General features: G+C 41.3%; 2 protein-coding genes across 2 annotated transcripts; both read left to right on the forward strand.

Annotated features, from left to right (window-relative positions):
• The first annotated feature begins 8,390 nt into the window (after positions 1-8,390).
• Positions 8,391-9,406, forward strand: LOC134845889 (RNA/RNP complex-1-interacting phosphatase homolog). The gene has a single exon (XM_063863010.1). The coding sequence runs from the start codon at positions 8,405-8,407 to the stop codon at positions 9,404-9,406; it is 1,002 nt and encodes a 333-aa protein (XP_063719080.1). The 5' UTR covers positions 8,391-8,404.
• A 201-nt stretch (positions 9,407-9,607) lies between these two features.
• Positions 9,608-13,751, forward strand: LOC134845888 (serine/arginine repetitive matrix protein 2-like). The gene has a single exon (XM_063863009.1). The coding sequence runs from the start codon at positions 9,608-9,610 to the stop codon at positions 12,392-12,394; it is 2,787 nt and encodes a 928-aa protein (XP_063719079.1). The 3' UTR covers positions 12,395-13,751.
• The last annotated feature ends 997 nt before the right edge of the window (positions 13,752-14,748 follow it).

Raw genomic sequence — 14,748 nt, forward strand, 5'->3', positions numbered from 1 at the left:
GGGCATTCTGACACATGATGGTCCGTTGAACTGCAATTGGCACAAGAGCGTCTCTTGTCCATATCATCCCTCGGTTTGTACCAATTGTTCCCTTGGTTTGCTGGTCCGTTGTTAAAATTGCCATAATTTTTCTTGTAGTATCCAGATCTCGAAGGAGGTTTCAACAAAAGATACTATTTTGACTTGAGCCTCAACTCCTCTGGTGTTGGCGCATTGGTTGATAGTGGTGTGTAATGCGTTGCTAGCATCGTTCGAAGTTCATCATTCTTCACACCATCGATGAATTTTGAGGCTACCGCCAGGTTCATCCTTCGGTTTGACTCATCTGGTTGGCTGCGTCTTCTCAGCATTTCCAAGTCATCGAGAAACTTGTCTATCGTTTCATCTTCTCGTTGCCTCCGTTTCTCGAAGCGCATCATCGCTTGGTGCTCCTGCACCCCTGATCCGAAACGGTTTTACAAGATTTCGAAGATTTTCTCAGCTGTGTCACGCTGATATTGCTTCTTGGCCATGACACAGTTCAGGGCTGTCCCTTCCAAGTTGCTGGTGAGCGCACTGCATTCCTGTCTCTCCGACAAGTCCTCTTCCTCGAAATGCAGCTTCATTACCTCTATCCAGGTATCAATACAGCCATCAGATTCATCTTTATAGCATCTTGGTTTCTTAAAGACTCTTCTGGACTTCTCACTGCGTTCATTGGTTCTGGATAACCTTGTAAGGAATGTCTCCACAGACCTGTTTAGTGGTTCAAATGCTGTGGCCATCGCCGTAGCATCCCTTGAGTGTCCCGCTTGAGTGTCTTCACACCTTGTCAAAGGCTCTGTATGCGGTGCATCCCTGCAATCCGAATCGCCGTGAGTGTTTCCAGCTTGGCCCACATGACTCCTTCCCGGGCTTGCATGCCCCCTGTTACCGGAATCACCTCTCCCAGTCGCATGTGTGCCGCCTTGCGTTGGTCGTTCATTAGAGGTCTCTCTGTTCCCCGTTGAACTTGTTGTACTGTTCGGGCCCCATGTTCCATTGCCCCCTTGTGGCATAGCCTGATGAACTGCCCCTGCCTCTAGTGGATCCATACGTCTTCCTCTTTTGATGTTCATTGAAGTTCACCCTCGGCTCCCTGCTGGGACCTCCCGAGTTCAGTTCTCCTTCTTTCAGTCCACTTTTGCTGCTTAGTAGCCCGTCCAACCTATCCATGATAGCCTGAGTTCGCCTCTCCATCATCGCGTCTATCTTTGTGTCCAGAGTCCCATGAGACTGCTCTTGCTGAATTCTTAACTTCTCCATGTCGTCTCTTAAGCGTAACTCTCGCTGTTCCGCTTCTCTTGTCATTCGCGACAAGTTCTTCGCCATATGCTCGTCCGTTCTTTCTTTCAAGCGTTTTTCGCTCCTGCCAACTTCTTGTCTATTGCGGTTTATTTCTTCCCGCAACTGCCCTTTCTAGTTCACTCATTCTTATGGACATCTGTTCATTTTGTTCTCCTAAACTGTCCACTATGTTGTTTAAGGCTTCTTCTAGTGCTGCCCCGTTATCCACGAGTGGCGTCACCAGTGGCGGTGTAACCCTGTCGGTCCCAGGTAGCTTCGTGCTGGTCGAGATCCGGGCCTTGACTCTCTGCCTCGACGTCTTTTCATTATCTACCTCAGGATCCGCCAATGCGTTGCCTAGCCCTCTGTTTCTACTCTCCCCAGTTTGCAGCTCTGAACATGTCATAATCGCGAAGTCTCTTGACTGGCCCGGTGTGTTTACCTCTTTGCTTATCGTTCTCACTACACCAAATTTGTCCATGGTTCCAGTCTCTCTTCCGACGTATGCCTCATTCTCCTGGGTCGAACTATTGAGGCTGACTTGAGACCCAAAGTCCACCTGCTCTTCTTCGTCCTCCTCCTCCTGGGATTCACCTTCATTTCCTGCGCCCCCTCCCATGGTGAATGGAAAGATGTTTCCTAAGGTGTTCCTCATTCTTTCTGAGAACGATGATGACGTTGTTTGTTTCTCAGTTCCGCCTGTCATCATAGTGTTGTCTGTTGGAGATCTTCTAGTTGCCGCTATTTCAGTTGAGATGTCGGACAGTTCCGACATCTCCTCTCGATCCAATGTCCCGGTGGAAGTGGCAAAATCATGGCCTTGTTCTACCGGAGTAGATTCACTTGCCGGCCTTCTGCCTCTCCCTTCCAATCCATGTACTTCCTGGTTGTCGTTCATGGCATGGTCCGTATTGACCTCCACTTCTAACAGTTTTTGTCGCTCTTCTGAGGTTTTCTGACTCCTCGTTTCAACCATTCTGCCTGAAACCGTCTCCCCTTTGTCGGTCCGGGCTCGTTTGATCCAATCCACAAAAGGATCGGTCATCGTTTTTCTTTGCTTCTCAGGTATGAATTTCATAGAGCTATTACCTCGTTTAGGTATCCTTGACTTGTCTAGACTCATTCTCTATTTGTCACTTCTTAATGCCTATACACTTAATTCGATTGCTAGTGATCTTATAGTATGACTACCAATAATAATGACACAACACAATAAATTTCACAAGATTCTATAAAATAGTGACCACGAATCCTTGTATGTTATCAGAGTACAGTTTGTATATAATTTATTCACACTAACCGATTATCGGTCGTAAGATTTGGAAACTAGCACAATATGATGTTATCAGTCAATTTAAAAGATAATGTACTCACTACCCAATCAAGCACAGTTTATGTTGATTTAAAATCAAAAACAAAAAAAATATATTATGACAGAATATGAATACCTCTATATAAAAAAACGTATGTGTATTGTATTTTTAGTCGAACGCAGTACAATACTCCAACCCGTCTTTTAAAGAAAAAAATTTCCCAGCTCGGTGCTGCACCAAACAGACAAAACTTTGAAGGCAGTAATTTTCTCAAGTGGGCGTCTATTGCACCCACCGAGTACTGTGTTACCTATCTGCCTTCGGAGAGCCCGAGCTAGACCTACTACAATCCTCAGGGCAGTCACTTTTCACAAAAACGTATTGTGTTACAATCCACACCAATGAATAACGCTTTTTTTAGTTTAGACTTAGTGTCGCGAATATCCGAGTTCGGACCTGTTTTGTTTTGGTCTGGTTTTTATTGAAAGGCAAGTTACCAGTGCAGTCACTGATTCCTAGCCTGTCTGCTAATAACCTAATACCTCTCACTTTAGTCTTTTTTCCGTCTATCTAAGTCCTTTAATAAAATGATACCCCTCCGGATTGGCACAATTAGGACCCTTCCGGACTAACAAAATCTAGACCCCTCCTGATTGGGACCCCTCTGAGTTAGTTAATATAAGACCCCTCCGGATTTGGACCCCTCCGAATTAGCAACTATAAGACCCCTCCGGATTCGGACCCCTCCTAATTGGATAAAATTTTTGACCCCTCCGGATTGGGAGACCTCCGGTTTTGTAAAAGTAGCTTTTCGGAGATCTCCTTCTTTCAACCTATACCCCTCCGGATACGTTTTTTGATGCTATTTTGCTTTTTAGATTAACTAGGAAGGGTAGGTAATGCTTTTCTTAGACCCTTCCGGATTGAAGTTAAGCCTCTTATTTGACGATTCACGCTAACGGTGAAGGGTCTTATCGCTCGCCTAACTTCGGCTCGATTAAGGTTTTGCTGTGCCTTTAGCCTTCCCTTTTCATCTAGAACAGCCTAAAATTACTTTATTCAACCGCTATTACCTTTTGGTAGGGGTATAAGGGCTTTTCTGAAAGAAATTTATAAAACGTGAAGGGTCTACCCTCCCAAATTGGTGAATTTGCTAAAAAAAATCTCAAAAAATTTTCACGCTTATTTTTCCGAAAAACTTTTGTGCCTATCAATAAGCTCAGCTAATTTCTGATCTATTGGTACCAAGCTCAACTGGATATGCCCAGTAGTTCCAAAGTTATTAACAAAAACGTCTTTTTTCTGAAGTCAAAAAATTCTCTCTTATAGGTTCCGCCTAACTTTTTCCGCAAATCTGGTCCTTTCGACCTAAAAATTATTGATCCGAGCTCAAAAAGCCTATACTTTTCTAGTTCAATGCAAAAGACCCGATCTAAAACGCTTTAGTTGAAAAAATTTGCGAAAAACTATGCTACCTGTACCCCTCCGGATTGATGAATCCACCAAATCAAACACGTTAAGTTCGATTTCTCCGCAACCCGGAAGGCTTTCGGGTAGCGGGTTTTAAAACTTGTAGATTCACTAGTGGAAGTTGTCCGAACAACTATTTTTACTGTTCTAACTCAAAAATTTCCTGATTTTATAGTGTTTCGTACTATCAAAAATCGCGAAAATTCGGTTTTCGGTAACAAAATAGTTCCAACCACTTCTGAACTAAACTTAACCGGTTCTATCTATTATAGTAGTGCAGTTACGATGTAACACACTAGCTTAGCGCTTTTTTTTGTTTCAAAAAGTATCGATATCTCAAAAATCGCGACTTGTGGGGGGATCAAAATATCGCTATTTTGACCCTAAAAACCGGTCTGCTTTCTGTGTTTTTCACTGAAAAACGGTATAAGAGTATTAATATAGGCTATATAAGTAATAATCTTAGTAATACTATACCCCTCCGGGTTTGTTTAGTATCCGAATTAAGGTGCTTAACTCGGATATTCGCAGTTCGGTGAAAATTCACTACAGTGCAGCACTGTCGAGCCCCCCACAGATTACTATCTTACTTTTTCTACCAAAAGGGATACAAAACTTGTTAACGATACCCAACAGTCGATTGTTGTTGTCGTTGAGCCCCTTCTTGATGCTCCTTGTACTGCTTGCCGGATCAGTCTTCTCCCAAGACCCTTCCGAATTGAGCGCAAATCAGCTGACCCTTCCGGATTGAGCGCAATTTATCATTAACGTGCTTAAATGCTCAAATAACCCTCAGTACAAGCCTCACAAACGGGCTAAAAAACTGATCGTAACGATCTTGACTGATATAGATGCCTGTAAAAACAATATATCTATCAATAACAAACGGGAGGGTCGGATCACATCTTGTCTGGGGGGATGATTTCTACTGATTTTTACTTTTTTTACTGTTTTTGGTTTTTTCGGTTATTTTTTTTTGTTTTTCTTGGGTACTATACTACTTTTTGTTTGGTTTTATATATATCTTTGTTATTTTTGGTCACGAAACCCTCAGGGAACGACGGGACCGCGAATCCCCCCACCCTTATTGGTTCGTGAATTTTCGGTCTTAACTAGGTTAAAAAGCTATTCACGGTAACCCGGCGGTTTAGGCCTACTAAGGGCGTTAATGTGAGCATCCGCTCGGCGCGGAGTGCTCGTTAACGGTTCTGCCGGTCATGATGTTAAAAAAGAATAACACCCAGGAGCGCCATAAAAACATCTATGTAACATTCGCCCGGAAGATACATATCGACGGAATATAAAACTAAGTCCTAAGACGACTGGCTAACGTCTAATAAGAGCTTTACATGCTTTTCACCGTCTCTACCAAGCCAGTACTTTCGGTGGTCTTTCTATCATCGGGTCGACAAAAACGTTACTGCTTTCGGCTTCGGTAAAAACACTCAAATTAACTTAATTACATGCAGAAATAGTGAACTCATGGCTGGGTCTCAGTATCCCCAGACCACGAGGTCACTCCTAAAAACAGAGCTACTACTATTTATTGAATTATTATTGTTTTTGTTCAGTTGATAAAAATCATCATCTCCAATGAAGATGGATCAACCCTTTCCCCCATCTCCTAGCTTCTCATCTTAGTAGAATGAATTCGGATGTTAATTAAATTCAATTCAGGACATGACAGGGAAGATAAAAGTTCATATAAAATGATAAAAGTCTCAATCCCGAAACCCCTCCGGATTCTCGAATCCGCTGAATCAAGCACGTTAAGCTTGATTTCTCTGTAATCCGGAAGGCTGGTTTCCACCCCTCACTGTTGTTAGCAACTGCCTTGCAACTATCGTTGTTGTGTTGCTTTTTAGCCTTTCTGCCAAAATGGCCGTTTTTGACGTTTCTGAGAATTGTTACCTCATCACTTCGAAAATTTAAAATTTGAAAATACCAGAATATCTTGACCTTCGCCGTTCTACTAATCATCCGAATAACGTCGTTAATCCTTCAAAATCACTAACTCGGAAGGTTCGCTGCTAAAAATTCCTAGACTGCAGAGATTGCATTTTGTCCATTCTGATCGAATTTCACACACCTTTTAAAACCTACGAGAAAAAGTTTTAAATCGGGGCATTGACATTGGAAGTCTGAAAAATGTTTTATCTTAAGTCATATCATATCCTCGAAAGTGCAGATTAGTGAAAGAACTTCAATTGAGATGATGATTTCTATCTAATGATAAAGTAGTGTAGTATGACGCCATTTATATTCTGTAGTGAGTCGATATGACGTGGATAAGAGTAATTTCGTGCATTTTGTAAATTCTGTTCGATGACACTGTACCAATTTTACGAACATTGCGAGATTCAATGGGGACATTGCCCGGTTGTCCGGGGAGTATGTGACATTCGACCAGAATTAACGAAAATGCAGAATCGGCGATTTTGAATAGTTAGCAGCTAACCTTCCGAATTGACAATTTTGAGAGATAAGTGACGTTATTGGGACGATTAGTCAAACGGTGAAGGTCAACATATTCTGATATTTTAAAATTTCAAAAATTCAAACAGAGAAGTCGCATTTCTGAGAAACGGCAAAAACTGCCATTTTGGAAGAAAACCAGAAAATCAGAACAACAATAGTTGCGATAGTGATAACTACGAGAATTGCGATAGAAAAACAACAACTAATAGCAGAGTTAGCAGAGACCGTTCCGAGTTGCAACGATTGTGGCGCTACAATCGTTGCAAGGCCGTTCACAGCAACGGTGAAGGGTAGAAAAACTGCCTTCTGGAAGGAAGATAAGATTGTTATTTCCCCGGATTCAGGAATCCGGAGGGGTCTCGGGATTTGAACTGAAACTGTTTTATTTAAACTTTTAGCTTCCGGGTTATGTCTTGAATTGAATTTATTTAACATCTGAATTCATTTTACGACGATGAGAAGCTAGGAGTTAAGGGAAAGGGTTAATCCATCTTCAATTGAGATGATGATTTTTATCTAATGAACAAAAACGATAGTAATATAATAAGTAGTAGTAACCCCGTTTTTAGGAGTGACCTCGTGGTCTGGGGATACTGAGACCCAGCCATGAGCTCACTAATTTTGCATGTAATTAAGTTAATTTGAGCCTTCTGGTCAAAGCCGGAGAACAGTAACGTTTTTGTCGACCCGATGTTAGAAAGACCACCAAAAGAACGCTTTGGTAGAGACGGTGAAAAGCATGTAGAGCTCTGTTTAGACGTTGGCCAGTCGTCTTAGAACATAGCTTTATTTTCCGTCGATATGTTTTCATTTCAGTTTCTGCGTTAAACTTGAGCATGACATGGCCAATTCAATTTTTTTTTTCAAAAATACCATTCCTCCCCAAAATCAACATAAAACTTCAGGATATGACCGACTGGAACATGTAGTCGCTGCATGGATTTTGGTTCCGGTTCGTGGAAACCCGGTTCCTGGCAATTATGTTCCGGTTCTTGATATTGTAAAAGTCGGGTAACGGTTCCGGTTCATAAATAGTGACGATTCCCTGATTTTTGTACCTTTTCGGATCCAAGTCGGTTCTCAAAATGCGATGTTTTCATTCTGCTGACTCAGCAGAAATTATTTGCAGAACCGCAAAATCATTCGCGAAATCTATTTTTGAATCACAATATACATTTGAAATAAATTTGTATTGCTATGCTTGTTTTTGTCCAATCTAAGACCCACCTTAGGTCCGGTTTTCGGTTCCTGCACAGGCATTCGGTTCATTTTCCTGAAGAAGTCGGGTATCCGAAATTCCTGGGTCGCTGGTCTTTTCGATGAGTCTCACTGATCATTTCTTCGTTAGGTTTTTCACATAAGTTTTCTATGAAACGAAATTACAAAAAGTATCAGTTAATTGGCAAATTTAGAAACGACCTGTGACAGCTTTTCTGTTTGACGTTTATATGGGACCAGAAATAGTTTTCGTCTGTTGATATTGTTAATCAACAAAATCGTAAGGTATTGGGTGTCTTTCTTGAGATTTTTTGATTTAATGGTGAGAATTTGTTGAGTTTTTTTGCTGTAATGAGCCTGTTTGTCCATGAAATTTCACGATATGGTTTTTTAAAACTACAAAATCTAGAAAGAAATTATTTGTTTAGTAATGTTTATTTTGTTAGTCAACGAGATCTTTCTGAATTGAGCGTTTTTTCGGAGGAGTTTTGCAGGGTCGCTTTAATGTTAAGAATATGTTGAGTTTATCGCTGTAATGAGCCCATTTTTCTATGACAATTCAGGATATTTTGATTTTACAAAGATACAAAATCACGAAAGAAAGTTATCTTTTAGTCGAAATGGGAAGACGTCTTCCTGACCGCTGGTTGCAGTATAAACCAGTATGCGAAAAAATAGATCGTTTCATTGCCTTCAAGGTCCCTCTGAATCAGAGTCTTCTTAGTCTCATTACGGAATCAAATGACGTTAGATTTGGGTGGAAAAATCTGTCACTGTACCTGCATCAAAACAGTCTCGTTATGGGCCTTGTTGTTGATCTCTGCAATACCGATAGATATTATGAGCCATCTGATTTATCAGTTCTTGGGAATGAAGTTTTCTACCAAAAATTATACTGCGAAGGGCATGACCAGCTCCCGTCAGAAGATATCTTCGAGCGCTTCATATTCACAATGCAACGCTTCCGAAGCTTCTCCGATGGCCTCATTGGTGTGCACTGCACTCATGGGGTCAACAGAACCGGGTTTTTGATTTGTAAATATCTCATTTTATGCCAAGCGTGGGAGCCATCGGTTGCAATAGAGATGTTTGAAAGTAGCCGAGGTCATAAATTTGATAAGCAATTTTATGTTGATCATCTGTTAGCACTTAATCCTGGTAATCGAGAATCCGATATCTGTGAAAACGATTTAAAAGGAATATTTCTACCAGTTGGAACTCCCAGATATACCAGTTTTGATGCAATGGTTCCGATTAAAGTTGAGCCTGGTCCTGATCACTCAGAGCCTGGTCCTGATCACTCACAAGAATCTGGCTCACAGAACGAAAATCACAGTGATTTTAATCAAGTTACTGGCGATTTACCGCAGCAGGTGAAACGAAGACGTCGCCCGAGAAAACGAAATAGAAAGCACAATAAACAAGAACAGTTCATACAAGTCGATTGGAATGAAAGAGATCTAAATATAAATGAGTCTCAGGCGACAGCACCCGTTTCATATGATGACTCCAGGTTTCAAAAATCAAACAAATATAAGTTGAAACGACACTTTTCGGAGTCCGATATTGCGCAGAAACCAAAAACACATTGCTCTTTTGCCCAGAAAACAATGTCAAAATAAATACATTTTAACGACATTGAGGTAGCTGGAAACCTGGTTTTTGTTTTAGTTCACTAGTTTAGCGTATAAATTGGAATGGAAATTTTGTTTAAAAACCAATGTAATGAAGATACAGTACTCGTAAAATCCTTTTGTCAAATTCGACAAGCTCAGAAATCAAAAGTTTAAGAGTTTCTATATGAAAATGTCTTTTAGTTAAAAATGCGAAACGATCTACCTGACCGTTGGCTCGATTACAAGCCGTATCAGCGAACAATTTTTCGTTTTCTACCATTTAAAGTGCCTCTTAAAGATGAATTACTTGACCCTTTACCGGAAAATGAGAAGTTCGGCTGGCGAAGATTTCTGAGGCAACTTGATGCGGAAAATATCAAGCTGGGACTAGTCATTGATCTGTGCAATACCAACCGATACTACGATAGATACGAATTGAATGAAAACTCAAGACACCCTATTGTACATTACAAGCTAGAATGCAAAGGTCATGATGATATTCCGAGCTCTGAAGTTTTTCTTGAATTTGCAGCGCAAGTGAAACAGTTTCTGAAAAATGCGAGCAGCGATTTGCTCATAGGCTTGCACTGTACCCACGGCGTGAACAGAACAGGATTTCTCATTTGTAAGTATTTAATTCTGTACGAAGGTGTTGACCCAGCAATAGCGGTAAGTAATTTTGAGCAATCCAGAGGCCACACGTTTGATAAGACATTCTACGTGAACCATCTACTGGCCCTTAATTCTGAGAACAGAGAAACTCCGCCGCGAGATGCCATGAATTTGGATCTGAGTGTGAAAAAGTACGACAGAAATCACGAAGATGCAATTTGGTATGCGAACTCGATCAGACCTTCATATCGCCAAGAGAGTAGCAGAGGATATGAAAGAAGAGGTGATCCTCCTCGAGAGGAATATCGAGATGAAAGGTTTCGAAAAGAGAGCAACCCCAGGTACTCGCATGCTGAATCAAGTCGCCAACATAATGACCGAGATTATAAATCGACTAGAATAAGTTCTGAGCGACGTTCCAGTCACAGTTATCAGAACGCTCATTCGTCTCGAGATTCATCAAGTGACTTTAGAGGTCCAACAAGGCGTGATGATTACAGCAGACCCGGGCGCCTTGAAAGGTTTCCATACAGGGGAAGAAGCGACTACTCTAGAGGCAGAGGTGAATATTCTCGAGGTAGAGGTGATTTTTCAAGGGGCAGGGGAGATTTTTCTAGAGGTAGAAGTGACTTTGCAAGAGGAAGGGGGGATTTTTCCAGAGGAAGAAGTGATTTTTCAAGAGGAAGGGGTGATTTTTCAAGAGGCCGTGGTGATTATTCAAGTGGCAGGGGTGATTTCTTGCGAGGTCGAGGAGACTTCTCCGAGCGACGAATATCAAGAAGCCCGCCACGGAGTAGTTATCCAGAAGAAGGGTATTCTAGAAAAAGAGCTAACGAGAGTTACCGAGAACCATACGACTACAAGTTGTCGCGGCCTCAATATTCATCTCCACGCGAAGAATTGGAACGACTGCCTCCGAAGCGTACCCGTGATGATGATTCAAGACCACTATATCAACCAAGGGACACAGTCTATGAACGAAGTGGATTCACTGCTTCTAGATCCCCAAAGAGATCTCCAAATGGATCATCGAATAGAGTGTACAATCGTCCTAGCGGAATTCCCTCACCATTATCGGATCGATTCAAGGAGTCCAGAAATAAAATGATTCCTGATGATTACAGAAGACCGATATCTCCTGCTGAAAGACCTCGTTATGATGACAGAAAAGCCAGAGACTCATCACTGTCTCCTAGACATCAGAGTCCCTCACCTAGATATGTAGAACGAAGGTACGAGTACGAATTTAAACCATCAAAAGCTCCTGCTCCTAAAGTCTACCGTGAAGAGGAGCGAGATGGCGGGTACCGGTCGGGTTATCGTGGTGGCCTCGAAAAGGGACTTGGAGATACTGCAACTTACATTAATCGTGAAGTATCGCCCGATTTTGTTTCTGCACGAAGACTATCGGAACGCCCAGATTATGACCGAGATTTTAAGAGAAGTGTCGCACCCGAGTATGGATCTGTGTCTGTCAGACCAAAGACAGATTTCAAATCCAGAAGCAGAGAGCGAGATTCGAGTATGCGGCGAGATGCGTCACCTATTGTGAAAGAACGAAGATACGAAACCTCGATTTCAGAAGCAAAATTATTTGCTTTAAGAAGCAAAATTATTACAGCTCCAGAGCCACTGAAAGGACGTCCAGAATCCCGTGAACGCTTAGAAACTGCAAGTAATTCAGCATCGACTTCTCAAGTTGCTTACCGAACCGAGAGAACGGCAAGCGGGATCGAGTACTCATTTCCGGCAGAAAAGCAACAGAGCTCTCGCGAAGTCAGTCGAAGTCGAACTAGAACACGCTCTGTGGCATCCGTGGACGGTTCATTGGAAAAGAGTAGAAGTCGCGCTGGTAGCGACAAACAGAGTCGATCGCCATCAGTTGCAAGTTACAATCAGAATACAGGAGTCGGATTTAGAGACACGAGAGACAATGAATCATTTGTAGAAGAAGAGCGAGAACGGAGAAGATACTCGCCGAGGCGCAGCGGCGAACTCGACAGAGGACGAAGCAATAGTCGTTACAGTCGCGGCGGGGTGTCCCGTAGCTACTCGCGAGGCGATGGATCACATAGGTACTCGCGAGGCGGGCCTCCGCGAGGTGGACGTATTTCGAGCTACAGAGGTGTGAGCACCCGAGGAAGGTATCCTTACAACCCAGCTGTGCGAAGAGCCAGAGGACTCGTTTCTCTCTCAGCGAGAATGCGTGGAGGACGTCCAATGGACAGATACAGTGGGTCGAGAGGGTTCACTAGAGGAGGCATCGTTAGTCGAGGAAGGGGACCGCCCAGATACAGGCCCTCGGGTGGGTTTCGACCACCTGCACGCGGTGGCTTCAGAGGGAGAAGAGAAGACAATGTATCTAATCAAAGATACAACTGAGGAATATACAACTGAATGACGAAAATAACTGATTTATTTAAGCCAAAAGCCATGGCGACTTTTCCCATGCAGACTCCAAATTTTCTCAACAGAATTGCCCATCAAAATATTACAGTAATCATCGATGTAATACCACAAGTATCGTATTTAATCTTTCATGTTCTTCTAATACTTTTCTCTCGCGAAACGGGTAGTAAAAACAAAATAATTCAGAAACAAAACAGCGAACGTACAAGCTGTGAGCTAATCATTAAGCTATGATCATTTGAACCAGAATATCAAGATAATGATATATTTTGGAGGTAGTTTAACTACATTGGAAAATTGGTGGAAACTTTCTTAGACTTGGAAATTATGAAGAAAGCAAGGTGGCTATATTCGAATCACATCAAAAATATCGATTATCAAAATAGCTGAAAATGAAATTATTGAAAGCCGCTGAAAAGAAAACACCGAAAGTACAAACGCATGTTAAGCGCTAAACGCATTCGCTTCAGTTAAGCCGCTCTGGTTTTCTTCGATAACTTTTTGAAGATGACGCACATCTTAGTCGAAAGTAGTCGACAGAGCCAAAGCTTGAAACTGTTGATCTCGCAACTCGCAGTGTTTCGTAAACGCATTACTTGTTGTTTGGTTTTGTATGCTCTGACTTATGAGATAATTGCTGCGTAGCGAAACTTGATTAAGGCGCATGATATACTGAATTGTCATGTGAGTTGAAAAACTGGATAGATTGAAAAGCGAGAGCCCACAAAGTAGAAAAAATGGGAAATTATTGATGAGAAGGGGTAGAAGAGGAGTAATGAACACAAACTCTACAGAGATTCCAGTGTCTAGAGCAATGAAATAAAGAAAAATCATGCGAAAACTATTAAAAGTAAATGCATTCGGGAGTTCCAGTTTTTCGACAAACATGTGATTTGATTACTCAGACCTTATTGATTTGCAACGGCACAAAAAGCGGATCGTACATTTAGAATTACTATCATCTCTCTTCAGTCCAACAGCCCACAGAAGCTGATCTGCGTTTCATCATCCGTCGAAACCGTGTGAATGTTGGGAAAACCTATTGAGCCCTGTATTTGCGACTGTGCGAATCGTTAGTCTGAACGTAAAGCGTACGATAGAATGCTAAGTGCTTATGGTTGCGACAGACACCAGATTTAAGTAAAAGGACCGTACAGTGTCTTAAAAATTCAAAAGAAACTAAAGTAGTCCAGGATTATACTAGTTAAATCATGAGACCGCATTTCTCCAACGCTTCCAAAGTGAACATATTATATATTACCCTTGCGATAAGCAAGAGTGTTGCAATCGAGTACTAGACTTTTTTCCTGTAAATAACGTTGTTCACAAAAGGGTCAAAATAAGAAATGGTAAATTTAGGTTCGGTTCATAACCAATTCGAAATTTTCTGCGTCTCCGGCACACTTGTTCTGGTGGTAAAGATACGCCTGGGACGGCAAAGCTCCTGGGTTCGAATCTGACAGGACCTGTTTTTTTTTTTCAAACGGGAACTATTCCATTTCAAAAAAAAAGTTTTCGGCTCATTATTTGTCTGCCAATGTTTTCTCGGCCTAGTTGCCACATCTTAGAGTTGTTTTTTGTTGCTGTACGAAATTTATATTGTATTTACTTTTCGTGTTTTGATTTACTTCTGCAGTTTAATTTAAAAACCTTGAATTCGTATATTTTCTTTTTATTTCGCTGGAAACTTTTTTTCTGCCCAATTGATTCTTGTTTACATTTTGTCGCCTTAGTGACCTAATTTTGAGTCGTTGCAATGAAAACATAATTTTAATGCTTACTTCTGGATTGTTGAAATCTTAATAGAAATCATAGTTCAAAGTTTTCATGACAGCAGTTTTTTTCCTTTTTTTTTCCGGCTTGATAGCTTTCGGCCTATATTATATTGGCTTAATGGGCTATTAATGCGTCTCAATTTTGTTGAGGGCGAGGGGTACTTTATAATTTGTTATCATTCCTAAATGTTTTTGATTTTTTTTGGCTGTTTTTTTCTTTTTTCACCCTAATAGGTTTCGTTCTATATTATATCTGCTTAGTACCCTCATTTTGTTTCCTTTGGCAAGCAAATGAAGTTTTGTGTATGTGTGTGTTTTGAGATGAGAAGGACTTCTTAACTTTTTATGTCTTGAGTCTTGTTGATTTTTTTTATGCTTAAGGGGTTTCTGCTAAGGTATTTTCTACTTTGTTGCTTGTAAATTTTCTTCCGATGCTAATTTCAAATTCTGTTGCCTTGGCATGTTTTCGTTGCAAAATAAGCCTTATTATAACTGATGTTTTAGCCTGCTTTCGATAGATAATTTGCAATCATTATTTTATTAGACATTTTC

Source organism: Symsagittifera roscoffensis, chromosome 5 (genome assembly GCF_963678635.1).
Source record: "Symsagittifera roscoffensis chromosome 5, txSymRosc1.1, whole genome shotgun sequence".
Classification (NCBI taxonomy): domain Eukaryota; kingdom Metazoa; phylum Xenacoelomorpha; order Acoela; family Convolutidae; genus Symsagittifera; species Symsagittifera roscoffensis.

Excerpts from the sequence above, each read along its gene's own strand:
- LOC134845888 (XM_063863009.1), top strand. The coding sequence starts at position 9,608 with ATGCGAAACGATCTACCTGACCGTTGGCTCGATTACAAGCCGTATCAG.
- LOC134845889 (XM_063863010.1), top strand. The coding sequence starts at position 8,405 with ATGGGAAGACGTCTTCCTGACCGCTGGTTGCAGTATAAACCAGTATGC.